Source organism: Dipodomys merriami, unplaced genomic scaffold (genome assembly GCF_024711535.1).
Source record: "Dipodomys merriami isolate MVZ:Mamm:240054 unplaced genomic scaffold, mDipMer1.0.p SCAF_505, whole genome shotgun sequence".
In the NCBI taxonomy this organism is placed as follows: Eukaryota; Metazoa; Chordata; class Mammalia; order Rodentia; family Heteromyidae; genus Dipodomys; species Dipodomys merriami.
In genome coordinates, this window is record NW_027206075.1 from 266,216 (window position 1) to 288,333 (window position 22,118).

The 22,118-nt window shown below is 48.7% G+C and overlaps 1 protein-coding gene across 1 annotated transcript; it reads right to left on the reverse strand.

Moving 5' to 3' along the window:
- Positions 1 to 1,596: 1,596 nt before the first annotated feature.
- Positions 1,597 to 22,118, reverse strand: LOC138810663 (amino acid transporter heavy chain SLC3A2-like). The gene is made up of 10 exons (XM_069997831.1): positions 21,848 to 22,118; positions 9,637 to 10,062; positions 9,084 to 9,257; positions 8,441 to 8,535; positions 4,124 to 4,192; positions 3,910 to 3,968; positions 3,598 to 3,781; positions 3,353 to 3,490; positions 2,224 to 2,307; positions 1,597 to 2,113 (listed from the first exon to the last, which is right to left on the reverse strand). Exons 1-10 carry the CDS (start codon positions 21,957 to 21,959, stop codon positions 1,751 to 1,753), a joined length of 1,704 nt encoding a protein of 567 aa, XP_069853932.1. The 5' UTR covers positions 21,960 to 22,118; the 3' UTR covers positions 1,597 to 1,750.

Genomic DNA, 22,118 nt, shown 5'->3' on the forward strand with positions numbered 1-22,118 from the left:
GTACTGAGTTGAATTTACAGCCTTCCATCGTTTGTCAGCCAGTCATGCGTCTTGTCCCTTTGATTTTACACTAAAGGCTCGCACTCTACCACTTTGAGCCACAGCTCTACTTCCAGTTTTCTGGTGGTTAATTGGAGATAAGAGTCTCAAGGGGAGTTTTCTGCCAGGGCTGGCTTTGAACTGCAATCCCTAAATCTCAGCCTCGAGTAGCTAGGATTACAGTTGTGAGCCACCAGATCTTGGCTCTCCTGGGCCTCCCATTCTTGCTTTTTATTCAAGGCTGGTGCTCTAACACACAAGCCACAGCTCTACTTCTACATTTTTTTTTTTTTTGGTCCGGTCATGGGGCCTGAACTCTGGGCCTGGGCGCTGTCCCTCAGCTCTTCAGCTCAAGGCTAGCGCTCTACCACTTGAGCCACAGCACCACTTCCGGCTTTTTTATTTTTGCTTATGTGGTGCTGAGGAATCAAACCCAGGACCTCGAGCATGCAAGATAAGCGCTCTACCACTGAGCCACCTTCCCAGCCCATAAGATTACTTTTTTTTTTTTTTTGGTCAGTCGTGGGGCTTGAACTCTGGGCTTGGGTGCTATCCCTCAGCTCTTCAGCTCAAGGCTAGTGCTCTACCGCTTGAGCCACAGCGCCACTTCCTACTTCTACATTTTTTTTTGTTGTCAGTTGTAGGGCTTTAACTCTCTGAGCCTCTCTCTGCTTAAGACTAGCACTCTACCACTTGAGCCACAATGCCACTTCCAGTTTTTGAGTGGTTAATTGGAGATAAGAGTCTCAAGAGGAGTTTTCTGCCTAGGCTGACTATGAACAGCAATCCCTAAATTTCAGCCTCCTGAGCAGCTAGGATTACAGGCATGAGCCATTGGTACCCAGCTCTAGGTTTTTGTGACTTTCTGCTTGGGCCAGACTTCCAACCACAATCTTCGTATCTCAGCCTCCTGAGAAGCTAGGATTATAGGCATGAGCCACCAGTGCCTAGCTTATAAATCTTATTTCTATTACCTCTTTTCCACCTCTGGGAGGGACCAGAGGTCAGCTCTACAGGTGGTATGATAAACTCCAAAGGCTCCAATAAACTTCCTCAAGAATATGAGCCCAAGGAGACAGGCTATATGTTTTTATTCCCCCCACCCCAGTCCCGGGGCTTGACCTCAGGGCAGGGACATCTGTTCTTGGTTCCCTGTACTGTTGTTCATGAAGGATCTGATCACTAGTGCACTTTAGGTGAACCTTTAGGAAACCAAGACATCCCCTCTCTCCATTCTTTCTCTATGAAATGCCAAGTCCAAAAAAACAAGAGAATCTGAACACACCTGGCTGGTCATCTTCTCTGAGATGTTTAAGAGCCAGTGAGGTAAAACCTAAGACCTCCAGAACTCCAGCCTGAGTGTGGAACCACTCATGCTGGTCCTAGCCTTGATACCTTGATATTGACCTTGGCAGGGCTGTTCTTCTCTGGGCCATGATGTTCCCTAAGTGACCAATGTAGGACTTGGAGCATATGTATGACACTCTCTGGCTGAGATCAGTATGGGAAAGGCCCAGGAGAGAAGAGAAATTCCTGCTGTGACAGGGGAAATGAGACTTCACCAGGCAGGGATACATTTATTTCATGGCAGAAAACAACCTACTGGGGAGTTCATCTGTAATCTGCGAAGTTTGTAAAAAGAGGAGGAAAACCAGAACTCAAAAAGGCCTGGGAAGGGACAGGGAGGGTGACAGGTCCTGGCTAAGTGGGATTAGGCTACATAAGGGAAGCGCAACAGTAGCCCCTCGTGAGGATCCAGGTTCAAGTTTGCCAGCTCCAGGGTGATGCCTTCCTCACGGCTTGGCTGGGTACTAAGCAACAGGTTGGCTGTAGCTGGCAGGCTGGTGCTAGCTGGCAGGTTGTAGGCTCTTAGCTTGGCTGGCTGGCCCACACTGCCAAAGTTGAGTACCACCAGGAAACGCTCGTTCTGATCCCAGTGGCGGACGTAGGAGAAAAGGCCAGCCCCTGAGGAGATTACGTGGAAGTCCCCATGCAGCAGGGAGCGTTCCTTACCCCGCAGGTCACTCAGCCTCCGGAACAGGGAAAGGAGGGAGCCAGGGTCTTCACTCTGGCCCTGAGAATGATAGAAACACAGGAGGAACAGTTGAGGGGCTGTCCTGGGCGCAGACTTCTACAAGCCTCCTCTCCTGTGCACCCCCTCCAGGTCATCTAAACTACCCTTACCTTCACAGTCATGTTAGCAGTCACAAATCCTATGTTGTTAGGGAGACTGGACTCATTCCACAGCATGATTGGGGCCTCCAAAGGCTGAAGAACAGAAAGAATAGGAATTGTTAAAAACTAGGTTCAGGGCTGGGAATGTGGCTTAGTGGTAGAGTGCTCGCCTAGCATGCATTAAGCCCTGGGTTCAATTCCTCAGTACCACATAAACAGAAAATGTCAGAAGTAGCACTATAGCTCAAGTGGTAGTGATAGCCTTAAGCAAAAGTAGCTCAGGGACAGTGTCCAGGCCCTAGGTTCAGGCCCCAAGACTGGCAAAAAAAAAAAAAAATCAGGTTCAAAGCCAGGCACTAGTGGCTCAGGTCTACAATGTTAGCTAGTCAGGAAGCTGAGATCTGAGTATCATGGTTCAAAGCCAATTTGTGCAGGAAAGTCCGTGAGACTCTTATCTCCAATGATCCAACAAAAAGCAGAAAATAGAGCTATGGCTCAAATGGTTAGAGTGCTAGACCCCAGCACAAAACCTCAGGAATAGTCGGGTGCTGGCAGCTCATGCCTGTAATCTTAGCTACTCAGGGGGGCTAAGAACTAAGGATGGCAGTTCAAAGCCAGCCAGGACAAGAAGTGTAAGACTCCAATAAACTACTCAAGTGGCGCTGTGACTCAAGTGGTAGAGCACTAGCTTTAGCACAAAGCTCAGGGAGAGTGCCCAGCCCTGGACCAGCACATATGTATATGCATAATTAATCTAGGTCAAGGGCATTCAGATAATGATAAGGAGATTGACTAAGAATTAATGAGCCAGGCGCTGGTGGCTCACACCTGTAATCCTAGCTACTCAGGAGGTTGAAATCTGAGTCAGGGTTCAAAGCTAGCCAGGGCAGGAAAGTCCATGAGACTCTTATCTCCAATAAACCACTAGAAAACTGGAAGTGGCGCTGTAGCTCCAGTGGTAGAGCACTCACCCTGAGCTGAAGAGTGCAGGGACAGTGCCCAGGCCCAGAGTTCAAGCCCACAACAGACAAAAAAAAAAAAGAAGAACTAATGGCATTTCTACGGAAAGCCTGCTATCTGCTGCCATCCACAGATGGACACCATCTCCCGCCTGCACTGGACAAAGGGTAAGCGGTACCTGTCCAGGAGCTGCTTGCAGGCCAATCTCATCTCCATAACTGAAAACAGGGGTCCCAGGCAGGGTGAAGAACAGCAGCTGGTAGAGTCGGAGGAGCTGAGCCGGTATGAAGGTAGTCATGAGTCCTGCCTGGGACAACTGCAAAGACAACAAACTTGTGTGACCCCAGAAGCCACCTCTGCCTCCACGGTCCACCAACCCTTTCTGTGCAGAGAACTCCCGCCCCTGGCCAGCACAGTACTTACGCTCCAACTACACCAGTGATTGTCGGTGGCATTCAGGAACTGGGTGACTAGGAATTTGGTGTTCAACACTATACCATTGGGCTGTGACAGATATGAGCTAGTCAGTAGCAGATGGTCCTTGGTGGCGTCCAGCAGGCTCATGATCTGTTGCAGGTCTGAGGACTCAGTTCCTGCAATCAACAGCCTGCAGAGCACAGGGGCAGAGGTGTCAAGTTCTCTGAATGAAATAAAACTCCCTTTCTCAGATACTAGCACTCTATGGAGGGGTCCCACAATGGAAGCTGTGTCTGGGAGAGGGGGCCTGGCACTTACTTGTCCTCACTGAAGCTCTTGGTGATATTATGCCATTCAGTCAAGTATGAGGATGCATCCTAGGAGGGAGGAAGGGAGGGAGGGAGAGGAGGAGAGGGAGAGGGGGGGGGGCGGAAGAAAGCATTAGACAGGAACATTATAACATTATACCATCTGGCCAAAACCCCCTCTGTTATCACTCAAGCTTTGCCTGTCAAGTAGAAGGTGTACTCACCGTCAGATTCCCTACATCAAGAACCTGGAACCCATCCACACCTTCCTTCAGCCAAAATTTCAGAGCTTCCTGGAAGAGGTATGAGAACAAAGAAAGATCAATACTCAGGCAATCATCATCACCCACCATCCACTCAGTCCCCCCATCTAGGAACAGCTAGCCTTGTCTAGGTCTCTCTCTCCCAGAGTCACAAAGGCTCAGTAATCCCTCCAGTCCCTCTAGCTCTAACCTCCAGTCAACCTTCCTAGTATGTTGTAGCATTTTACTTTTCTATTTCTGCCCCTGGCCAATCACAGTTTCATCTCTAATAGCACAGTAAAGGCTTAAAAGTACGTGTCCATGGATATAATGCCATTTAACACTTAGCATGCAGAATATCAGTAACCTCTATTTTGGAAAAGAGGAATGCTCCTCAGAGAAGCAAGGAGACACATCTAAGATCATAATAAGTGAGCAGCAGAGACAGGACCTGAATGACAGCCAATGAAGACCTCAAGACAAATATACTTGCTCTCCTGCTAGCTTCTTGAGGCCTGGCAAGAGCGGGAGTACAAAAGCTTGTGGGAACAAGGCCAAGAAGGGAAGATTGAAATTCAAAGCACAGCCTCAGATTTGAAAAGAGTCTGGCTCCGTAGAAAAGTCCCCAGACTGAAGCTCTGGGTTCTTCAACATATACTATAAAACTCCCCCTACCTTTTCTTCCCTTTCTCGGTTCTATCTGACCCTCTCCTTTGGCTTCCCTTTCCATCTGAGGCTCATTCCGATGTGGGGTGGGAATCTGCTTTGTTTTCATAACTCAGTATTGCTCTCACTGCTTGGCCCACTGATTCCCCTCCCCCTAGGGGATTTTCCCCACACTTCTCCCATTCCCCTACCCTAGCCCCAGGTGACAGGCACCTGATCTCAGAAAACAGGGTAGGAGACTTGCTCAAACAATAGATAGCCAGACCTGCCAGATCTCCCCCACAAACTCTTTAAATCCTCAGCTGCCTGTGACCCTGGCCGGAACCATTACCCTACTTAAGCCCCTCCACCCCTGGTGCCATTACCCCAAGACTCATGTTTCCCAACTCTCCTCAGGTCACCCTGGAGTCCCTCTTCAATTCTCCAGTAAAGCTGAGATGGTCTGTTGAGAATATTTTCTGCTTTCTTTATTCTAATACCCTCCTTACTCAGTTTCCTAACATGTTCATACATGCAAACAATGTATCCTGATCAACTCTCTCCTTCCCTCACTCTCCTTTATCACCTTCTCTTCCTTCCTGAACCAATTTCAACAGGTTTCACTGTTGCATTTTCATACATGCAAATAACCTCCTTAGACTGCATTTACCCTCATTTCACCCTCACTCCTGGTAGCCACACCCCCAACAGAGCTTGGTTTACATTCTATTTTTGGTTGGATTTTTTCCCACCATGTATCAGTTGTACCAAGGGGTTTCTTCATGGAATTTGAGATGTACATGTATTATACTTTGATCAGAATAGTCCTATTTTTTCCCCCAGTCCTTCCTCTCCCCACTAGTAACTTTTAAAAGGTTTCCTAAGCTGGGCACCGGTGGCTCATGCCTGTAATCTTAGCTACTCAGGAGGCTGAGATCCAGGGATCGCAGTTCAAAGCCAGCCTGGGCAGGAAAGTCCAGAAAACCAGAAGTAGCGCTGTGGCTCAAAATGTAGAGGACTCACCTTGAGCTCAAGAGCTGAGGGACAGCGCCCAGGCCCAGATTTCAAGGCCCAGCAACCAACAACAACAACAAAAAAGGTTTCCTAGCAATTAGCAAGGGCCAAAGGACTAAGGGGTCCTATCCTATCTAAATGCCACGGGTTCAAGATTTGCCTCAGATAGAGACAGCTACCAAGCAAAGGTCAGGATCTGCCTCCCACTTTTGTTCTGCCCTTTATGAATCTGTCAGTACCCTAGAACTCTGGCTACAAGAGCTGAGGTGGGGGACATTAAAAGCTCTACTCCTAACAGGCACCAGTGGCTCATGCCTGTAATCCTAACTATTCAGGAGGCTGAGACCTAAGGGTCAAGGTTCAAAGTCAACTCAAGCCAAGAAAGCCCAAGATTCTTATCTCCAATTAAGCACCAAAACAGCTGGGAATGTAGCTGTGGCACAACTGGCAGAGTGCTAGCCTTGAGCAACAAAACTCAGGAACAGCATGCAAGTCCTGAGTTCCAGCCTCAGGACACAACAAACACACAAAAGGGGGTGAGACAGGAGGGAAAAACTAAAAGTGCAAAGGAAGGGGTAACATTGTCCAAGAAGGAATGTAGTCATTACCTGACTTATGAAACTGAAGTCCCTCCGTACATCATTTTTTTTTTTTGGGGGGGGGGGGGGTCCGGTCGTGGGGCCTGAACTCTGGGCCTGGGCACTGTCCCTCAGCTCTTCAGCTCAAGGCTAGTGCTCTACCACTTGAGCCACAGCGCCACTTCCAGCTTTTTTCATTTTACTTATGTGGTTCTGAGGAATCGAACCCAGGGCCTCAGGCATGCAAGGCAAACGCTCTACCACTGAGCTATCTTCCTAGCCCCCGTACAACATTTTTTTTCCTTTGGTCGGTCATGGGGCCTGAACTGTCTGAGCCTGAGCATTGTCCCTGAACTCTTCAGCTCAAGGCAAACACTCTACCACTTGAACCACAGCGCTGCTACCGGTTTTCCAGTGGTTCATTGGAGATAAGTCTCATGGACTTTTTCTGCCTGGGCTGGCTTTGAACCGAGATCCTCAGATCTCAGCCTCCTGAGAAGCTGGGATTATAGGTGTGAACCACTGGCACCCAGCTGGACTATTCTATCTTCTAAGAGCTCAGGGGTGCAAAGGAGATTATGTGGGAGTGCTGGGTAGGAGCTTTTTCTCCAGAGCAGACTTCTGCCTCTTCTTCACAATCTGGACTTTGAACTTTGACCTCCTGTGGCCAACATCTACATTTTCTTTTCATACTGACACATTAATTATCCACTGATTAGTGAGCATAAGCTGAAGAGAGGAGGCATTACAGAGGCCCCTCATTCTTTCCCCATTTTTTTTTTATTAGTATCAATTAGTTGTATAAGGGGATTTTCATTTTGACAAGTCTGTGGACAAGGCCCCAGTTAAGGTAACAGGACAAAGAAATACCAAGGTCCAGGTGGAATGACGAAGCCAGTCATGACTGGTAATAGGCCAGTGCCTCACTTCACTCACAGAAAATTTTAGTCATGAAGCAAGAAAGAGACATGCTACTCAAGGAGGCTGAGATCTGAGGATCACAGTTCAAAGCCAGCCTGGGCAGGAAAGTCCATGAGACTCATCTCCAATAAACCACTCAGAAAACTGGAAGTGGCGCTGTGACTCACACGGTAGACTGCTTGCCTTGAGATGAAGAGCTGAGGGATAGCACCCAGCCCCAGAGTTTAAGCCCCACAACTGACCAAATAAAAAAGAAAGTAAGTAAGAGACAGACAGACAGACAGAGAAAGAGCCAATCATTAAGTTCCACAAAACAGGACAACAGCTAATAAAAAGTAATCTACGATGGGGCTGGGAAGGTGGCTCAGTGGTAGAGCGCTTGCCTTGCATGCCTGAGGCCCTGGGTTCGATTCCTTAGCACCACATAAGCAAAAAGGAAAAAAAAAGTCGGAAGTGGCGCTGTGGCTCAAGTGGTAGAGCACTAGCCTTGAGCTGAAGAGCTGAGGGACAGCGCCCAGGCCCAGAGTTCAGGCCCCACAACCAGACCAAAAAAAACCCCACAATCCTCAGATCTCAGTCTCCTGAGTAGCTAGGATTACAGGCATGAGCCACCAACACCCAGTTTAACCCACTACTTTGAGAAAGGCAAGTTAGAGAGGTAGGACTACTTGGAACTTCAAATCTTAGGCACAAGAAGTTCCCAACCCTCAGATTAGGAATAAAAGATGCTTGCTATGGTTATGCAGAGAATTAGAAAACATCTATAAAACACTTGGCATAGTTCCAGACACAGAGTAAGACCCCAGTGCTTACCATCTCAGACTGGGCTCCATTCCAACCACATCAAACAACCCATAGAGAAAGAAAGGACTTCCTATCCCAGAAAGAATAAAAGGACTTCCTATCCCAGAAAGAATAAAAGAATCAAACTTCAGACTGACATCTGAGAAATTCCCTTCCTGGAACTGTCTTACAATCAAGAAAAGAAAGCCACAAGATACACAGTTCCTATCCTAACCTGGCTACACTAGCAGTTGGTTTTGCTTTTCAGAACGAGGTTGGGTGTACAGAGCTTGATGTGAAAGGGCAAACACAACTCTGGCATGTGGTCACCATCAGACATTACCTCCAACATACTCACCTTCACCTTGCTGGCCACGGTGTCAACCTGACTGGGGAGGAACCATGAGTTCTGGCCCCCATAGTTGGGAGTGAGGTCCAGAATGATGTGAATGCCTAGAATGATGGAAAAGCGAGATTTGAACACATAATTCTGCTGAGTGTTGGATCTGAAAGAACCTTGCCAAAGTGGTTATAGCACAGCAGAGAAGGTAAGCTATGGGCCCTGGGCTTCTAGCCCCCAAAGCCAACACTTTCAAACATGATTCTGGAGTTATAACACAGTATTGGTGTCCCCCCCCCCAAGCCCCCAAAGGATACACAGTGGTTTTACGAGTTTCAACCCCACTGAGTAATAGGCTAAGAAGGGATGGTGGGAAATCTACAGATTAAGCGAAAATAAATAAATAAATATCGACATTTTGCAAATAGAAGCAGTAAAACCAAGAAATTAAATGATCTGCTCAAGATTGTCCAGGCAAGTTAAAAGCTCTTTAGCCTACTTAACAAATCTGTTCTAGCATGAAAATCTAAATTCCTGCCCTGGGGAAATTCTAAGCCAGTTGAGAGCTGAGGGGTGGAGGGAAATCTATCCTGCTTTTCTTCTGGTCAGAAGGCCAACCCCTTTTTCCCATTGTTCCCTGGGTCGGGGCGAGGACACCCACTCTTTTTCTTGGCGGACTGTAGCAGGCTGTTAAAGTCTTCCTGGGAGCCCAGGGCGGGGTTGATCTGTTTCAAGTTGGTCCCAGCCAGATCATCCTTCTGGTTCTTGTGAATCGGGCCCAACACGAGGCCCTTCACCTTCAGAGTGCTCAGGTAGTCGAGATGCTTTTTCAGACCTGAAATGGGGGGGAGGGGATACTCTAGGGAGGCTACTCGGAGGGGTTCCCACCACCGCCATTCTTTCCTCCACCTTCCCCCAACTGAGGGTGTAAGGGGGGAGGGGTGGATCACAAGACCGAGTAGCTGATGCAAGGAGCCAGGCTGGTTACTTCAAAAACCAGTTGTGACTGGCTGGGGGGGGGGGGGGGGGGGGAGAGACGGAAGAATGCTGAGTCAGCCGTCCGGGTGGAAGAATAGGGGTGGGGTCGATCTCCTTCAAAGAAAGGAGTGAGCACCCGGAGGAACTGAGTGCTAGGAGATCGAGCATGCAGGAAGGGCGAGGTACAGGGAGGACGGGGAGAGGGACGGGACAGGGGGTGGGCGCGGGGCACTCACCCTCCAGGCTGCCCGTCTGGCCGGCCTCGAAGGCCTGCAGGCTGCCCACCCGGTAGAGGGGGCCCTTGTGCCACCAGCGCTGCGCCGGCAGCTCGCGGCAGCGCGGCGCCCGCACGATGATGACCACGGCGCCCGCCAGCATGCCCAGCCAGCCGACCCAGAAGAGCACCAGCAGCGCCCAGCGCGTGCGCACCCAGCCGGGGCTGCTGGCCACCTTCAGCAGCTCCTCCTTGGACAGGCCCGTGAACTTGGCCGCCGCCTCCGCGTCGTCCTCGGCCACCTTGATCTTCACCAGGCCGTTCTTCTCCCCGCCGCCCGGCACGGCCACGGCCGTGCCCGCCGCCGCGTTCATGGGCTGCTTCTCGGGCTCCAGCTCGTTCAGCTCCACCTCCTTCAGGTCCACCTCGGCGTCCTGGCTCATGGTGCCTGCGGGACGGGAGAACGAAGCAGGCGGCAAACGATCGATCGGTGGCAGCTGGACCTCGCCACTCGCCGGCGTCCCGGGACTGGGCGGCTCCGCGCGCTTCCGCCGCTGACTGCCGCCAGACGGGCGCGGCCGCGGGGAAGTGGCGCGGAGCTCCGCCCCGGCCCGCCCCTCGGGGCGGAACCCCGGAGCTACCCCTTCAGAGCAACCAAGTCTAGCACTACGGGGTCCTTTCCAAGCTGGAAAGGGGTCTGCCCCTGAGGCCCCTTAGAGCTGGACGCCGGGAGGGCTGAGCGAGCAGGTGCTGGCCCCATCAGCCCACCCCCAGCCGGCGGCTACCCCCACACGGCCACTCGCTGGCCCCTGGCACAGCTCAGGACACCGCCACTTGCAGTCCGGGCGTCCTGTGTCAGAGGTCCAGCTTCTGCCCCCTCCCCCGGCCCCCAGCCTCCTTGGCGCCATCCTTCACTCCCTCTCGGGGCTTAACCACTGGTCTTTCAAGACTCATCTTGAGTTTCTTTCTGTTAATTCCTCACGCAGCACCGGCTACAATCCTTCAGTCCTTCGCTTCATTAATTTTGCTGACTTACTCTAACTCATTCTTCCCTGTGATTTAGGATGGATCTGTTTGGACAGGAGAGTTGAGGTGGACGCCCCCGCCCCCATCCCCTGTTGCTGGCGCCAGGATGTCGGGGAGCTAGGAATCAGGCATCCAGAAGATACTAGGCCTAGACTTGTACTAAACATTCCAATGCTAAGCCTCCAAGACAACCTTTTTCTAGAATGGATCAGAAAGATTACAGCTAGACTTTTCCACTCCAGGACCTCCCAACCCCTCAGGGGGCCAGAGTCCCCCCCAGTGGAATTCCCTTCACAGGTACTTGGGTAGAGAAAGGGAAGTGGGAGGGAGACACAGTTCCAATGGGACAACTGGACATCAACACTACCAGGTGCCAACACTCTCAGGAACTCCTTGTTCCTGAGCAGAGCCAGCTGGGTTATTTTCAGAGTGAAGCTTAAGGAAATCAGTCCTTTCTCCCTCTCCCACCTAGGCTGGATGCCAGGATTGTTGTGCATTTGGAGAATGCAGAAACTAAGATCTGAATGGCAGGGAGAAAAGGGTGTGAAAAGGCTCACCCTCACTACCATTCCATTCTGCATTCTAAAGGATCTTCTCTGGGTGAGCTAGGTTTCAGACCAGCCCTGCCCTGCCCCAACAGTCCAAAAGATTGTTATCTGCAATTAACCTCCAAAAAGGGCCCAAGTGGAGTTGTGGCTTAAGTGGCAGAGCACTGGCCTTAAGTGGGAAAACTAAGGGACAGCACGTAGGAAGAGAATTCCAGCACTAGCACGATAAATAATCCTTTCCCACACTGTTCTAGTAAAGCTGACACTAGTTCCTAGGAGGAGGCAGACAGGTTATGCTTCACCTCAGTGTTAAAACATAAGAGATCCACAATGTCTTATGCATACCAGATGTGTCATTCAGCAGTTGACACTAATCTCACAGCATGACAACTATGGAGCCAAGAAGCACTGGTGGCTCACATCCATAATCCTAGCTACTCAGGGAGGCTGAGAACTGAGGATTGTAGTTCAAAGCCAGCCTGGGCAGGGAAGTCCATGAGACTCTTCTCTCCAATTAACCAGCAAAAAGCCAGACATGGAGCTGTGTCTGGAGTGTAGAGTATCAGCCTCCTGCATCCAGGGGAACTCAGGTCCTGAGTTCAAACCCTAGTACTGGTGCATGTGAGTGTGTGCACGTATGTACCTATGTGCGTATACATATACACAGAGAGAGAGAGAGAGAGAGGAAAAGAGGACAGTGAGGTGAGCTGTCCTGGAGATGGTTCCACATAAACACCTAGAAACAGTATCTCTCAGTCCCCAGGGCTCCAGATGGCTGAAGCCAATTCCTTCTGCAACCTTAGAGAAGCTAAATTACCTTCCCCATCTTATCACACACCACACCCTGCACAGGCACTGCCTTTAAGCCACATCAGCCTTCAAACACCTGCCCCTCTCCACTTATTAGTAAGCAGCTGGCCAGGAGCGATGGGGAAAAGAAAAGCAAACCTAAAAAAGTGGGATGACATAACAAGGTCTCAGGAATGAAATATTACAACCAAACTTTCTGACTTACAGGCCACCTCAGCTCTGTAGTTTGTATGGAGCAATCAATCTAAAAGCTGGTAGCAGGATATGAGCTGGGCAGGCAGGATCCCCACTTCTGTGCACTTTGACCTAAACTATTCTCTGCTATAGATCCTTGGATCCAGGAAAATGGATAATAATCACCTGTGGCAAAAGGCAAAACTAGAACAAAGAAAGAAAACAGACAAGAAACTCAAGAGACCACTCAACCTGGGGCTACTTATTCCTAGTGTAAAGGAATGACAGTCTCAGGAACTCCACAGATATAAGGGCTGCCCAAGCCACAGGGGTGATTTGAGACTGCTTTAGCTATGTCAATTTTTCTCAGATCCTTCCCCCAATTCTCCCTATTTAACTGAGACCAATGTCTGTATCCCCATCCAAGACAGCTGAAGATGTCCTGAGGAGCTGTCTTTCCATGGCTGCTATGTGGTAAGACTCCTTTGGCAGTCTATGCCATGTTTATTCAGCCACTGAGGACCAGTGGCAGGACCTGGCAGGAGACTCCAGGACTTTGGGCCTGGAATCTCAAACCTTGGTTTTAGGCTGGACCTAGGAATAGGAATGTCTCACTGTCACTCTCAAGTATTCAGCCCACAAGGGCTAATTCTGCTGTTCTCACTGTAAAGACAACCCACTTTAAGTGCCTTAAATGTGTCCTGAGCTGGACACTAGTAGCTCATATCTGTAATCCTAGCTATTCAGGAAGCTGAGATCTGAGGACCATGGTTCAAAGCCAGGCAGACAGAAAAATCCATGAGACTCTCATCTCCAATAACTACCAAAAAATTAGAAATGGCCCTGTGGTTGAAAGTGGTGACTGCACTAGCTTTGAGCATAAAAATTCAGGGACAGCATCTAGGCCCTTAGTTCAAGCTCCAGGACTAGCACAAAAACAAAAAACAAAAAGAAGGCTGGGATGCAGCTCAGTGGCAAAATGTTTGCCTATCAAATACAATGCCTTAGGTTCAAACCCTAGTCCCCAAAAGGAAAAGACAAAAAAAAAAGTTTAAAATATTTTAAAAAATGCAAAATATAAAATGGGCATTGGTAGCTCCTGGCTATGTAGGAGGCTGAGATCTAGGATCATGATTCAAAGCCAGTCCAGGTAGCAAAGTCCATGAGACTCTTCAATTAGCCAGCCAGAAGTGGAGCTGTGTATAAAGTGGTAGAGAACTAGCCTTGAGCCAAAAAAGTTCAGACAATGCTGAATTCAAGCCTCAGTATTGGCACACACACACACACACACACACACACACAAGAATGCAAAGTATATAAGTTGTCAAGCTTTTGAGGTAAGGTTAGTGTTGGTGCTGGTGGTTCACACCTGTAATCCTAGCTACTCAGGAGGCTAAGATCTGAAAATTGTGGTTCAAAGCCAGCCTGAACAGGAAAGGCTATGAGACTCTTTCTTTTGGTCGGTTGTGGGGCTTGAACTCTGGGCTTGGGCCCTGTCCCTCAGCTCTTCAGCTCAAAGCAAGCGCTCTACTGCTTGAGCCATAGCGCCACTTCCAGTTTTTCGAGTGGTTTATTGGAGAGAAGAGTCTCACGGACTTTCCTTGCCCAGGCTGGCTTTGAACCATGATCCTCAGATCTTAGCTTCCTCAGTAGCTAGGGTTACAGGCGTGAGCCACCGGCGCCTGGCAGCTAGGAGACTCTTATCTCCAATTAACCACCAACCAGAAGTAGAGCTGTAGCTCAAAGTGGAAGAGATCAGGGACAGCACCCAGGTCCTGAGTTCAAGCCCCCTCCCCCACCAACAACAAAAAAAACTGTTAACCTGGCACCAGTGGCTCATGCCTGTACTCCTAGCTACTCAGGAGGCTGAGATCTGAAGATTGAGGTTCAAAGCCAGCCCAGGCAGGAAAGTCTGTGAGACTCTTATCTCCAATAAGCTACCAGAAAACCGGAAATTGTGCTGTGGCTCCAGTGGCAGAGCGCTAGCCTTGAGCTGAAGAGCTGAGGGAGGACAGCGCGAAGGCCCAGAGTTTAGCCTTATGATCAATAACAACAAACAAAAAACAAAAACTGAAGTGGCACTGTGGCTCAAAGTGGTAGGACACTAGCCTTGAGCAGAAAAGCTCAGTGACAACATATAGACCTTGAGTTCAAGCCCCATGACTGACAAAAAAAAAAAAACCTCAGTGTCGCAAAAAAAGTAAATAGAAATTTAAAACAATAGCCAGGGCCCCGTGCTGGCCTAGCTACTCAGAAGGCTTAGATCTGAAGATCTGAAGACTGAAGTTCAAAGCCAGCCCGGCAGGAAAGTCTGTGAGACTCTTACCTCCAATTAACCACCAGAAAGCCGGAAGTGGCATTGCAGCTCAAGTAGTAGAGTGCTCGCCTTGAGCTGAAGAGCTCAGGGACAGCAACCAGGCCCAGAGTTCAAGCCCCATGACTGGCAATCATAATAACAACAATAATAGCCAGGTGTCTGGTAGCTCATGCCTGTAATCCTAGCTACTCAGGAAGCTGAGATCTGAGGATATGATCTTCATGAAACCAGCCTACCTCCAATTAACCACCACCACCAAAAAAAAAAAGGGCCGGGCGCTGGTGGCTCATGCCTGTAATCCTAGATACTCAGGAGGCTGAGATCTGAGGATCGCGGTTCAAAGCCAGCCCGAGCAGGAAAGACCGTGAGACTCCTATCTCCAACAAACCACCAGAAAACCGGAAGTGGCGCTGTAGCTCAAGTGGTAGAGCACTCGCCTTGAGCTGAAGAGCTGAGGGACAGCGCCCAGGCCCAGAGTTCAAGCCCCACGACCGACCAAAAAAAAAAAAAAAAAAAGTAGAACTGTGTCTCAAGTGGTAGAGCACTACTAACCTTGAGCAAAAAAAGATCAGAGGGCTGGGAAGTTGGCTCAGTGGTAGAGTGCTTGCCTTGCATGCCTGAGGCCCTGGGTTCGATTCCTCAGCACCACATAAGTGGCGCTGTGGCTCAAGTGGTAGCGCGCTAGCTTTGAGCTGAAGAGCTGAGGGACAGCGCTCAGGCCCAGAGTTCAGGCCCCACGACCGACCCCCCCCCCCAAAAAAAAAGATCAGAAATTGAGCTGGGGGCTGGTGGCTCACGCCTGTAATCCTAGCTACTCAGGAGGCTGAGATCTGAGGATCATGGTTCAAAGCCAGCCCAGTCAGAAAAGTCTGTGAGACTCTGATCTCCAAATAAACCACTAGAAAACTGGAAGTGGTGCTATGGCTCAAGAGGTAGAGTGCTCACCTTGAGCTGAAGAGTGCAGGGACAGCGCCCAGGCCTAGAGTTCAAGCCCCATGACCGACAAAAAAAAAAGATCAGAAATTGTGCCCAGGCTTTGAATGCAAGCTCCAGGATTGGCACAAAAATAAAGAATGAAAAATATATAGGGGATGAAGTATGTAGAGTATGTGTTGTAATCTCAGCACCGAATTACACATATGTAATAGAAAGAGAAAATAAATATATTGGGCCTTTTCTACAGTCTCACAGTTCCCTCTCCATCAAGCACTGGACATTTGCAGACACCATCCTCCTTCACCTAGAGGTAGTTCCTCTTGTTGCCATGTGGGGGCAGAGTTGCTCTTTAAACAAACATTCTAGCCCTTGAGAAAGCTCATTAGTTAACCTAGGACGATCTGTCAAATGAAGCTGGAAAAAAAGGCCATTCAAAAATATAGAAACCTGCTGTCAATAGCCCACACACCTGTAATTCTAGCTATTTACAAGGCTAAGATACAGAGGATCAAGGTTCATAGACAGCACAGATAGAAAAGTCAATTGACCAGCAAGGAGGGGCTAGCATAGAAAGTCAATTAATCAGAAGAGAGAAAAATATAGTGATCTCAGTGCTCAGAGGCTGACTACATAGTAAGGGCTCCGTCTTTTTTTTATTTTTATTTTTTGGGTCCCGTCGTGGGGCCTGAACTCTGGGCCTGGGCATTGTCCCTCAGCTCTTCAGCTCAAGGCTAGAGCTCTACCACTTGAGCCACAGCGCCACTTCCGGCTTTTTTTTCTTTTTGCTTATGTGGTGCTGAGGAATCGAACTCAGGGCCTCAGGCATGCAAGGCAAACGCTCTACCACTGAGCCACCTTCTCAGCCCCCAAGGGCTCCATCTTAAAAAACAAAAACAAACCCAGGTGCCAGGTGACAATGGCTTCGGCCTGTATTAACAGCTACTTGGGAGATCCAGATCTGGAAGATCATGGTTCCAGACCAGCACAAACATACACACAAGACCTCTCTTCAACTAAGAGCTGGTAGAACCTGCCTGTCATCACAAATGCAGTATAGGTTGAAATTGAGAGGACTGCAGCTCAGGCAGAAAAGTCCACAAGGTGCCAATCTCAATGAAAAAGCAGCTTAGTGTGGTGTCACAGGTCTGTCATTCACTATGACAGGATTCCTAAAATAGGTCATCTGCAGTCCAGGCACATACCCAGGCAGGAATCAAGACATCTCATCTGAAAAATAACCACTTCAAGCTGGCCTCCAGTGGCTCATGCCTGTAATCACGGCTATTTAGAAGGCTGAGATCTAAGGATCAAGGTTCAAAACCAGTCCAGGCAGGAAGGTTAGTGAGACTCTAATAACAATTACTGAGCAAAAAGCTAGAAGTGGAAGTATGGCTCCAATGGTGGAAGGTCAGCAAAAGAGCTAAGTAGAGCCCTGAGTTCAAGTTCCAGTATCAACACACACAAAATAAATAAAATAACCAGTGCAAAAAAGAAAAAAAAAAGGGCTGGGAAGGTGGCTCAGTGGTAGAGCGCTTGCCTTGCATTTATGAGGCCCTGGGTTCCATTCCTCAGCACCACATAAGCAGAAAAAGCCAGAAGTGGCACTGTGGCTTTAAGTGGTAGAGTGCTAACCTTAAGATGAAGAGCTGAGGAACAAGCACTCAGGCCCAGAGTTCATGCTCCACGACCAACAAAAAAGAAAATAAAAAGAAAATGGAGGTGTGCCTATGGTAAAGCACCTGCCTAACAATGTGAAGCCATGAATTCAAACCCAGTTACCTCAACGGAAAGCTAGAAGAGAGAGAGACAGACAGACGGGGGGGGGGGGGGGCGTGCGGGGGGGGGTGCGGGAGGCAGGAGGCAGGAGACACAGTGAATCACACCTGTTCTAACTACTTGGGAGGCTGCAATCAGGACTGCGGCCAACTGTGGTAACAAGTTTGCCAAACCCCATCTCAACTAATAAAAAGAAGTGGTACATTTAACATCCAGCGACACAGGAAGTGAAAATAGGAGGATAGTGGTTCAGATTAGTCCGGGAAGTGGTGGTGAGGAAACACTATTTGAGAAATCACAAAAGCCAATAGGACCAATGGCATGTACAGCACCTGCCACAAGGAGCATAACCTTCCATTAAAAGCCCCACACCCCCTGGGCTGGGAAGGTGGCTCAGTAGTAGAGTGCTTGCCTTGCATGCATGAGGTCCTGGGTTCGATTCCTCAGCACCACATAAGCAAAAAGAAAAAAGCTGGAAGTGGCGCTATGGCTCAAGTGGTAGAGCGCTAGCCTTGAGCTGAAGAGCTGAGGGACAGCGCCCAGGCCCAGAGTTCAGGCCCCACCACCGGACCAAAAAAAAAAAAAAAAGCCCCACACCCCCAAAAATGTGAACTGGGCCAAAAGTGAACTAGGATTTAATAAAAACTTTGGTGCTTGATACTGGTGGCTCATGCTTGTGATCCTAACTACTCAGTAGGCTGAGAGTGAGGATTGAGGTTCAAAGCCAGCCCAAGCAGGAAAGTCCCTGAGATTCGTTTTTTTTTTTTTTTGGGGGGGGGGTCCGGTCGTGGGGCCTGAACTCTGGGCCTGGGCGCTGTCCCTCAGCTCTTCAACTCAAGGCTAGCCCTCTACCACTTAAGCCACAGCGCCACTTCCGGCTTTTTTTTTTTTTTGCTTATGTGGTACTGAGGAATTGAACCCAGGGCCTCATGCATGCAAGGCAAGCGCTCTACCACTGAGCCACCTTCCCAGCCCCTGGAGTCAAGACTTCTTGAGTTTAAATCCTAACATTGTCTGAATGAATAAATGACTCAATGAATAGTAGTGTCCAAATGAGGTTGTTAAAATGTAATTTTAAAAGATGAGACATGACTAATACAAATACAAAACAAACACATGTCAGTGACTTTATTCAACTTACAATGAAGAAAGTAAAAACATTTAAAATTGTTGCCAGGTGCTGGTGGCTCATACCTATAATCCTAGCTATTCAGGAAGCTGAGACCTGAGGATAGTGGTTCAAAGCCAGCCCAGGCAGGAAAGTCCATGAGACTCCTCTCCAATGAACTACTTAAAGCTTAGGAATATCACCTAGGCCCTGACTTCAAGCCCCAAAACAAAAACAAAATTTTTCACTTTTTTTTCCCCCAGATAATCATGGGGCTTGAACTCAGGGTCTGGGAGCTGTTCTTGAGCTTCTTTTGCTCAAGGTTAGCACTCTGCCACTTTAAGCCACAGTGCCACTTCCAGTTTTCTGGTGGAGATAAGTCTCATGGACTTTCCTGCCTGGGCTGGCTACTGACTTCTTTCTCACCTCTACAATTCAAATTAGGTTGTATATTTGAGCCCCACCTACCATGCCAACCAATCTGGCCTTCCCCTAGAAGTTTTTTTTGTGGGTGCCAGTCCTAGGGCTTGAACCCAGAGCCTAGGTACTGTCCCTGAGCTTTTGTGTCAAGTTTAGCTACCACTCTACTACTTGAACCACATCTCCATTTCTGGCTTTTAGTGATTAATTCAACATAAGACTCTTACAGCCTTTTCTGCTGGCCTTCAAACCATGATCATCAGATCTCAGCCTCCTGGTTGGGTAGGACTGCAGGCATGAGACACCAGTGCCCCAGTGACTACAACTTTTCAATCACATGCTTACTTAGGCTATTTGGATACATATTTGCACATTTTAGTTCTCTTACCAGACCAAAATACCCTTGAGAACAGAGTGACTCATCTCTCCCCTCCCCCAGGTTATATCATGCACAGAATAAACACTTCATAGATATTGAATAAATGGATTTATTCTACTCCATAACTTAATTTAAACTGAAAATTTCTCAGTATTTGTGTACAGCGTTACTTATTAAGCTATCCTGGGGCATGTTTGGGAACATTACTGGCTCCAAAGGAGTGAAAACTAGCTAAGGAATACCAAAAAGGTTTCTGGCCAATTGCATACATAGATATATGGCATATTAGCATTAAAATTTCATGGGTGATGATGAACATGGTTCAAGTACTTTGTGTGTTTGTATGAAAATAGAAAAATTAAATCTGAAAAAAAAAGAAAAATTAAATCTGTTGAAATTGTTTTAAGGAGAAAGGGAGAGTGATAGAGGGAGTGAGGTTGATAGGGTACATTGTGTGTGTATGTATATATATATAAATGTTACAATGAAAACATGGGATTTAGTTCAGGGGAAGAACATTTGACAAGACCTCAGATCTGCCCACACACATACACACACACACACTTGACAAGACCTCAGATCTGCACACACACACACACACACACACACACACACACACACACACACACACACACACACACACACACACACACACACACACACACACACACACACACACACACACACACACACACACACACACACCTTTGTACAAAAGGCTTTTATAAAATTTCATGGTAGCCAAACACTGCTAGTTCATGCCTAGCCACTTTGGAAACTAAGAACTGGATCAGGGCTCCAAGCCAGCCCAGGCAGGAAAATCTATGAGCTTCTTATCTCCAATTACCACCAAAAAGCCAGAAGTGGAGCTGTGGATCAATTGGTAGAGTGCCAACTTTGAGTTAAAAAGCTAAGGGACAAGCCGAGCGCCGGTGGCTCACGCCTGTAATCCTAGCTACTCAGGAGGCTGAGATTTGAGGATCGAGGTTCAAAGACAGCCCGGGCAGAAATATCCATGAGACTCTTATCTCCAATAAACCACTATAAAACCGGAAGTGGCATTACCTCACTCATGTAACTGTAACCCTCTGTATAGTATCTTTACAATAAAAAAATTAAAAAAATTAAAAAAAAAAAATAAAACCGGAAGTGGCACTGTGGCTAAAGTGGTAGAGCTGAGGGACAGCGCCCAAGCCCAGAGTTCAAGTCCCACGACTGACAAAAAAAAAAAGCTAAGGGACAATGCCCAAACCCTGAATTGAAGCCTCAACACACACACACACACACACACACACACTCACACACACTATTGTAGAGGCACTATAAGGAAATGTCCTTTTTAGCTTGGTGCACAAGACAGAGTGCCAATGAAAAAAATTTGAGAAACGGCATGCAAGGATTAAGACTGTTTCATTTGTTTCCCGTATACTTGCTTGCTCCCCAGCAACCTGAAGAGAAGCAGTATAGTGGCTGTCAGTACAAACTCCCAAATTTGTATATGCTCCCAATTTGCCTGGTTGGGCTCCAAACCTGGAATCAGCTATATATAGGTAACAGCAAATTACTTAACGTCCCCAGATTCCTCTCTGAACACATAACCACCTTAAAACCTTCCTCCTAGGGTAAGCAGTACCATTAGACCCTGCAGGTGGAGATGTTTTTGTTATTGTTCTATTTTGTCCATCATGGGGCTTGAACTCTGGGCCTGGGTGCTGTCCCTCAGCTCTTCAGCTAGTGCTCTACCACTTGAGCCACAGCGCTACTTCTGGTTTTCTGGTGGTTAATTGGAGATAAGAGTCTCCCAGACTTTCCTGCTCTGGCTGGTTTTGAAAAGAGATCCTCAGATTGCAGCCTCCTGAATATCTAGAATTACAAGTGCGAGCCATAGGCGCCTGGCTGATTAAAAGGTTCTTCAGTAGCTGTAACCTCAGCCAATCACCTAAAGAACAGTAAAAAGCTCTAAGGGAATTTTTTTTTTGGGGGGGGGGGTTGTTTTTGCTGGTCCTGGGGCTTGAACTCAGGGCCTGGGCTCTGTCCCTAAACCTTTCAGTGCTCAAGGCTCGTGCTCTACTACTTGAGCCACAGCACCACTTCGGCTTTTGCTGTTTATGTGGTACTGAGGAATGGAACCTAGGGCTTCATGCATGGTAGGCAGGCACTCTACCACTGAACCACTCAGGGAGTTCTTTTTTTGCCAGTTCTGGGGCTTGAACTCAGAGCCTGGGTACTGTCTCCCTGAGGTTCTTTTGCTCAAGCCTAGCACTCTATCAGTTGAGCCACAGCACCCACTTTCGGCTTTTTTTTCCTTCTGTTTATGTGGTACTGAGGAATCGAGCCCAGGGCTTCATGTATGCCAGGCTTGCATTCTACCACTGAGCCACCTTCCCAGTCCCCAGGGAGTTCTTTATTCCTAAACTCTCATCTATAGAGTTGTCACTGTCCCTACTTCTTGGGCAAGATTTCTGAGGATTAAAGCAAATGAACTGTGGTTTAAAATGGTGCTCCTGGTTAGGGGGCCGATCTCAGTCGTAGAGCACTGTTAACATACAGGCTTTATAAATGTCAAGTGACTTGGGCCTTACTACAGGCCTAGAAAAATGGGACCCGACAGCAAGACGCGGGTGGCCAGACGGAAAAATACCGGACGGCTTTGCGGATTACGGGGAGTATTTTTCGTTCCCCGCGGGACTCCATGCAGAGGGGACCTCCCCCCGAGCTCGGCCCGGGGCCCCCCCGTACCTGAGTCGCCCCCTGCGTTGAGAGCCTGGGCATCAGGCCCCGAATGTGCGCCAGGCGGCAGGTGTGGAACCGAGGCGACGCCGGCCGAGGCTTCAGGCGGCTGGGGATCCATAGCGCACAGGCGGAGTGTGTATTAGTTAAGGGCAAGAGGAGACCGGGACGGGATTAAGGATTGGCGAACGTGGCGGTGGGCTCTGGGCGAGCGCGAACCCCGAGGCGCAGGGCGGCCGTGTTAACTGCACCGGTTGGACGAGGTCCTGCCGCATCGCCG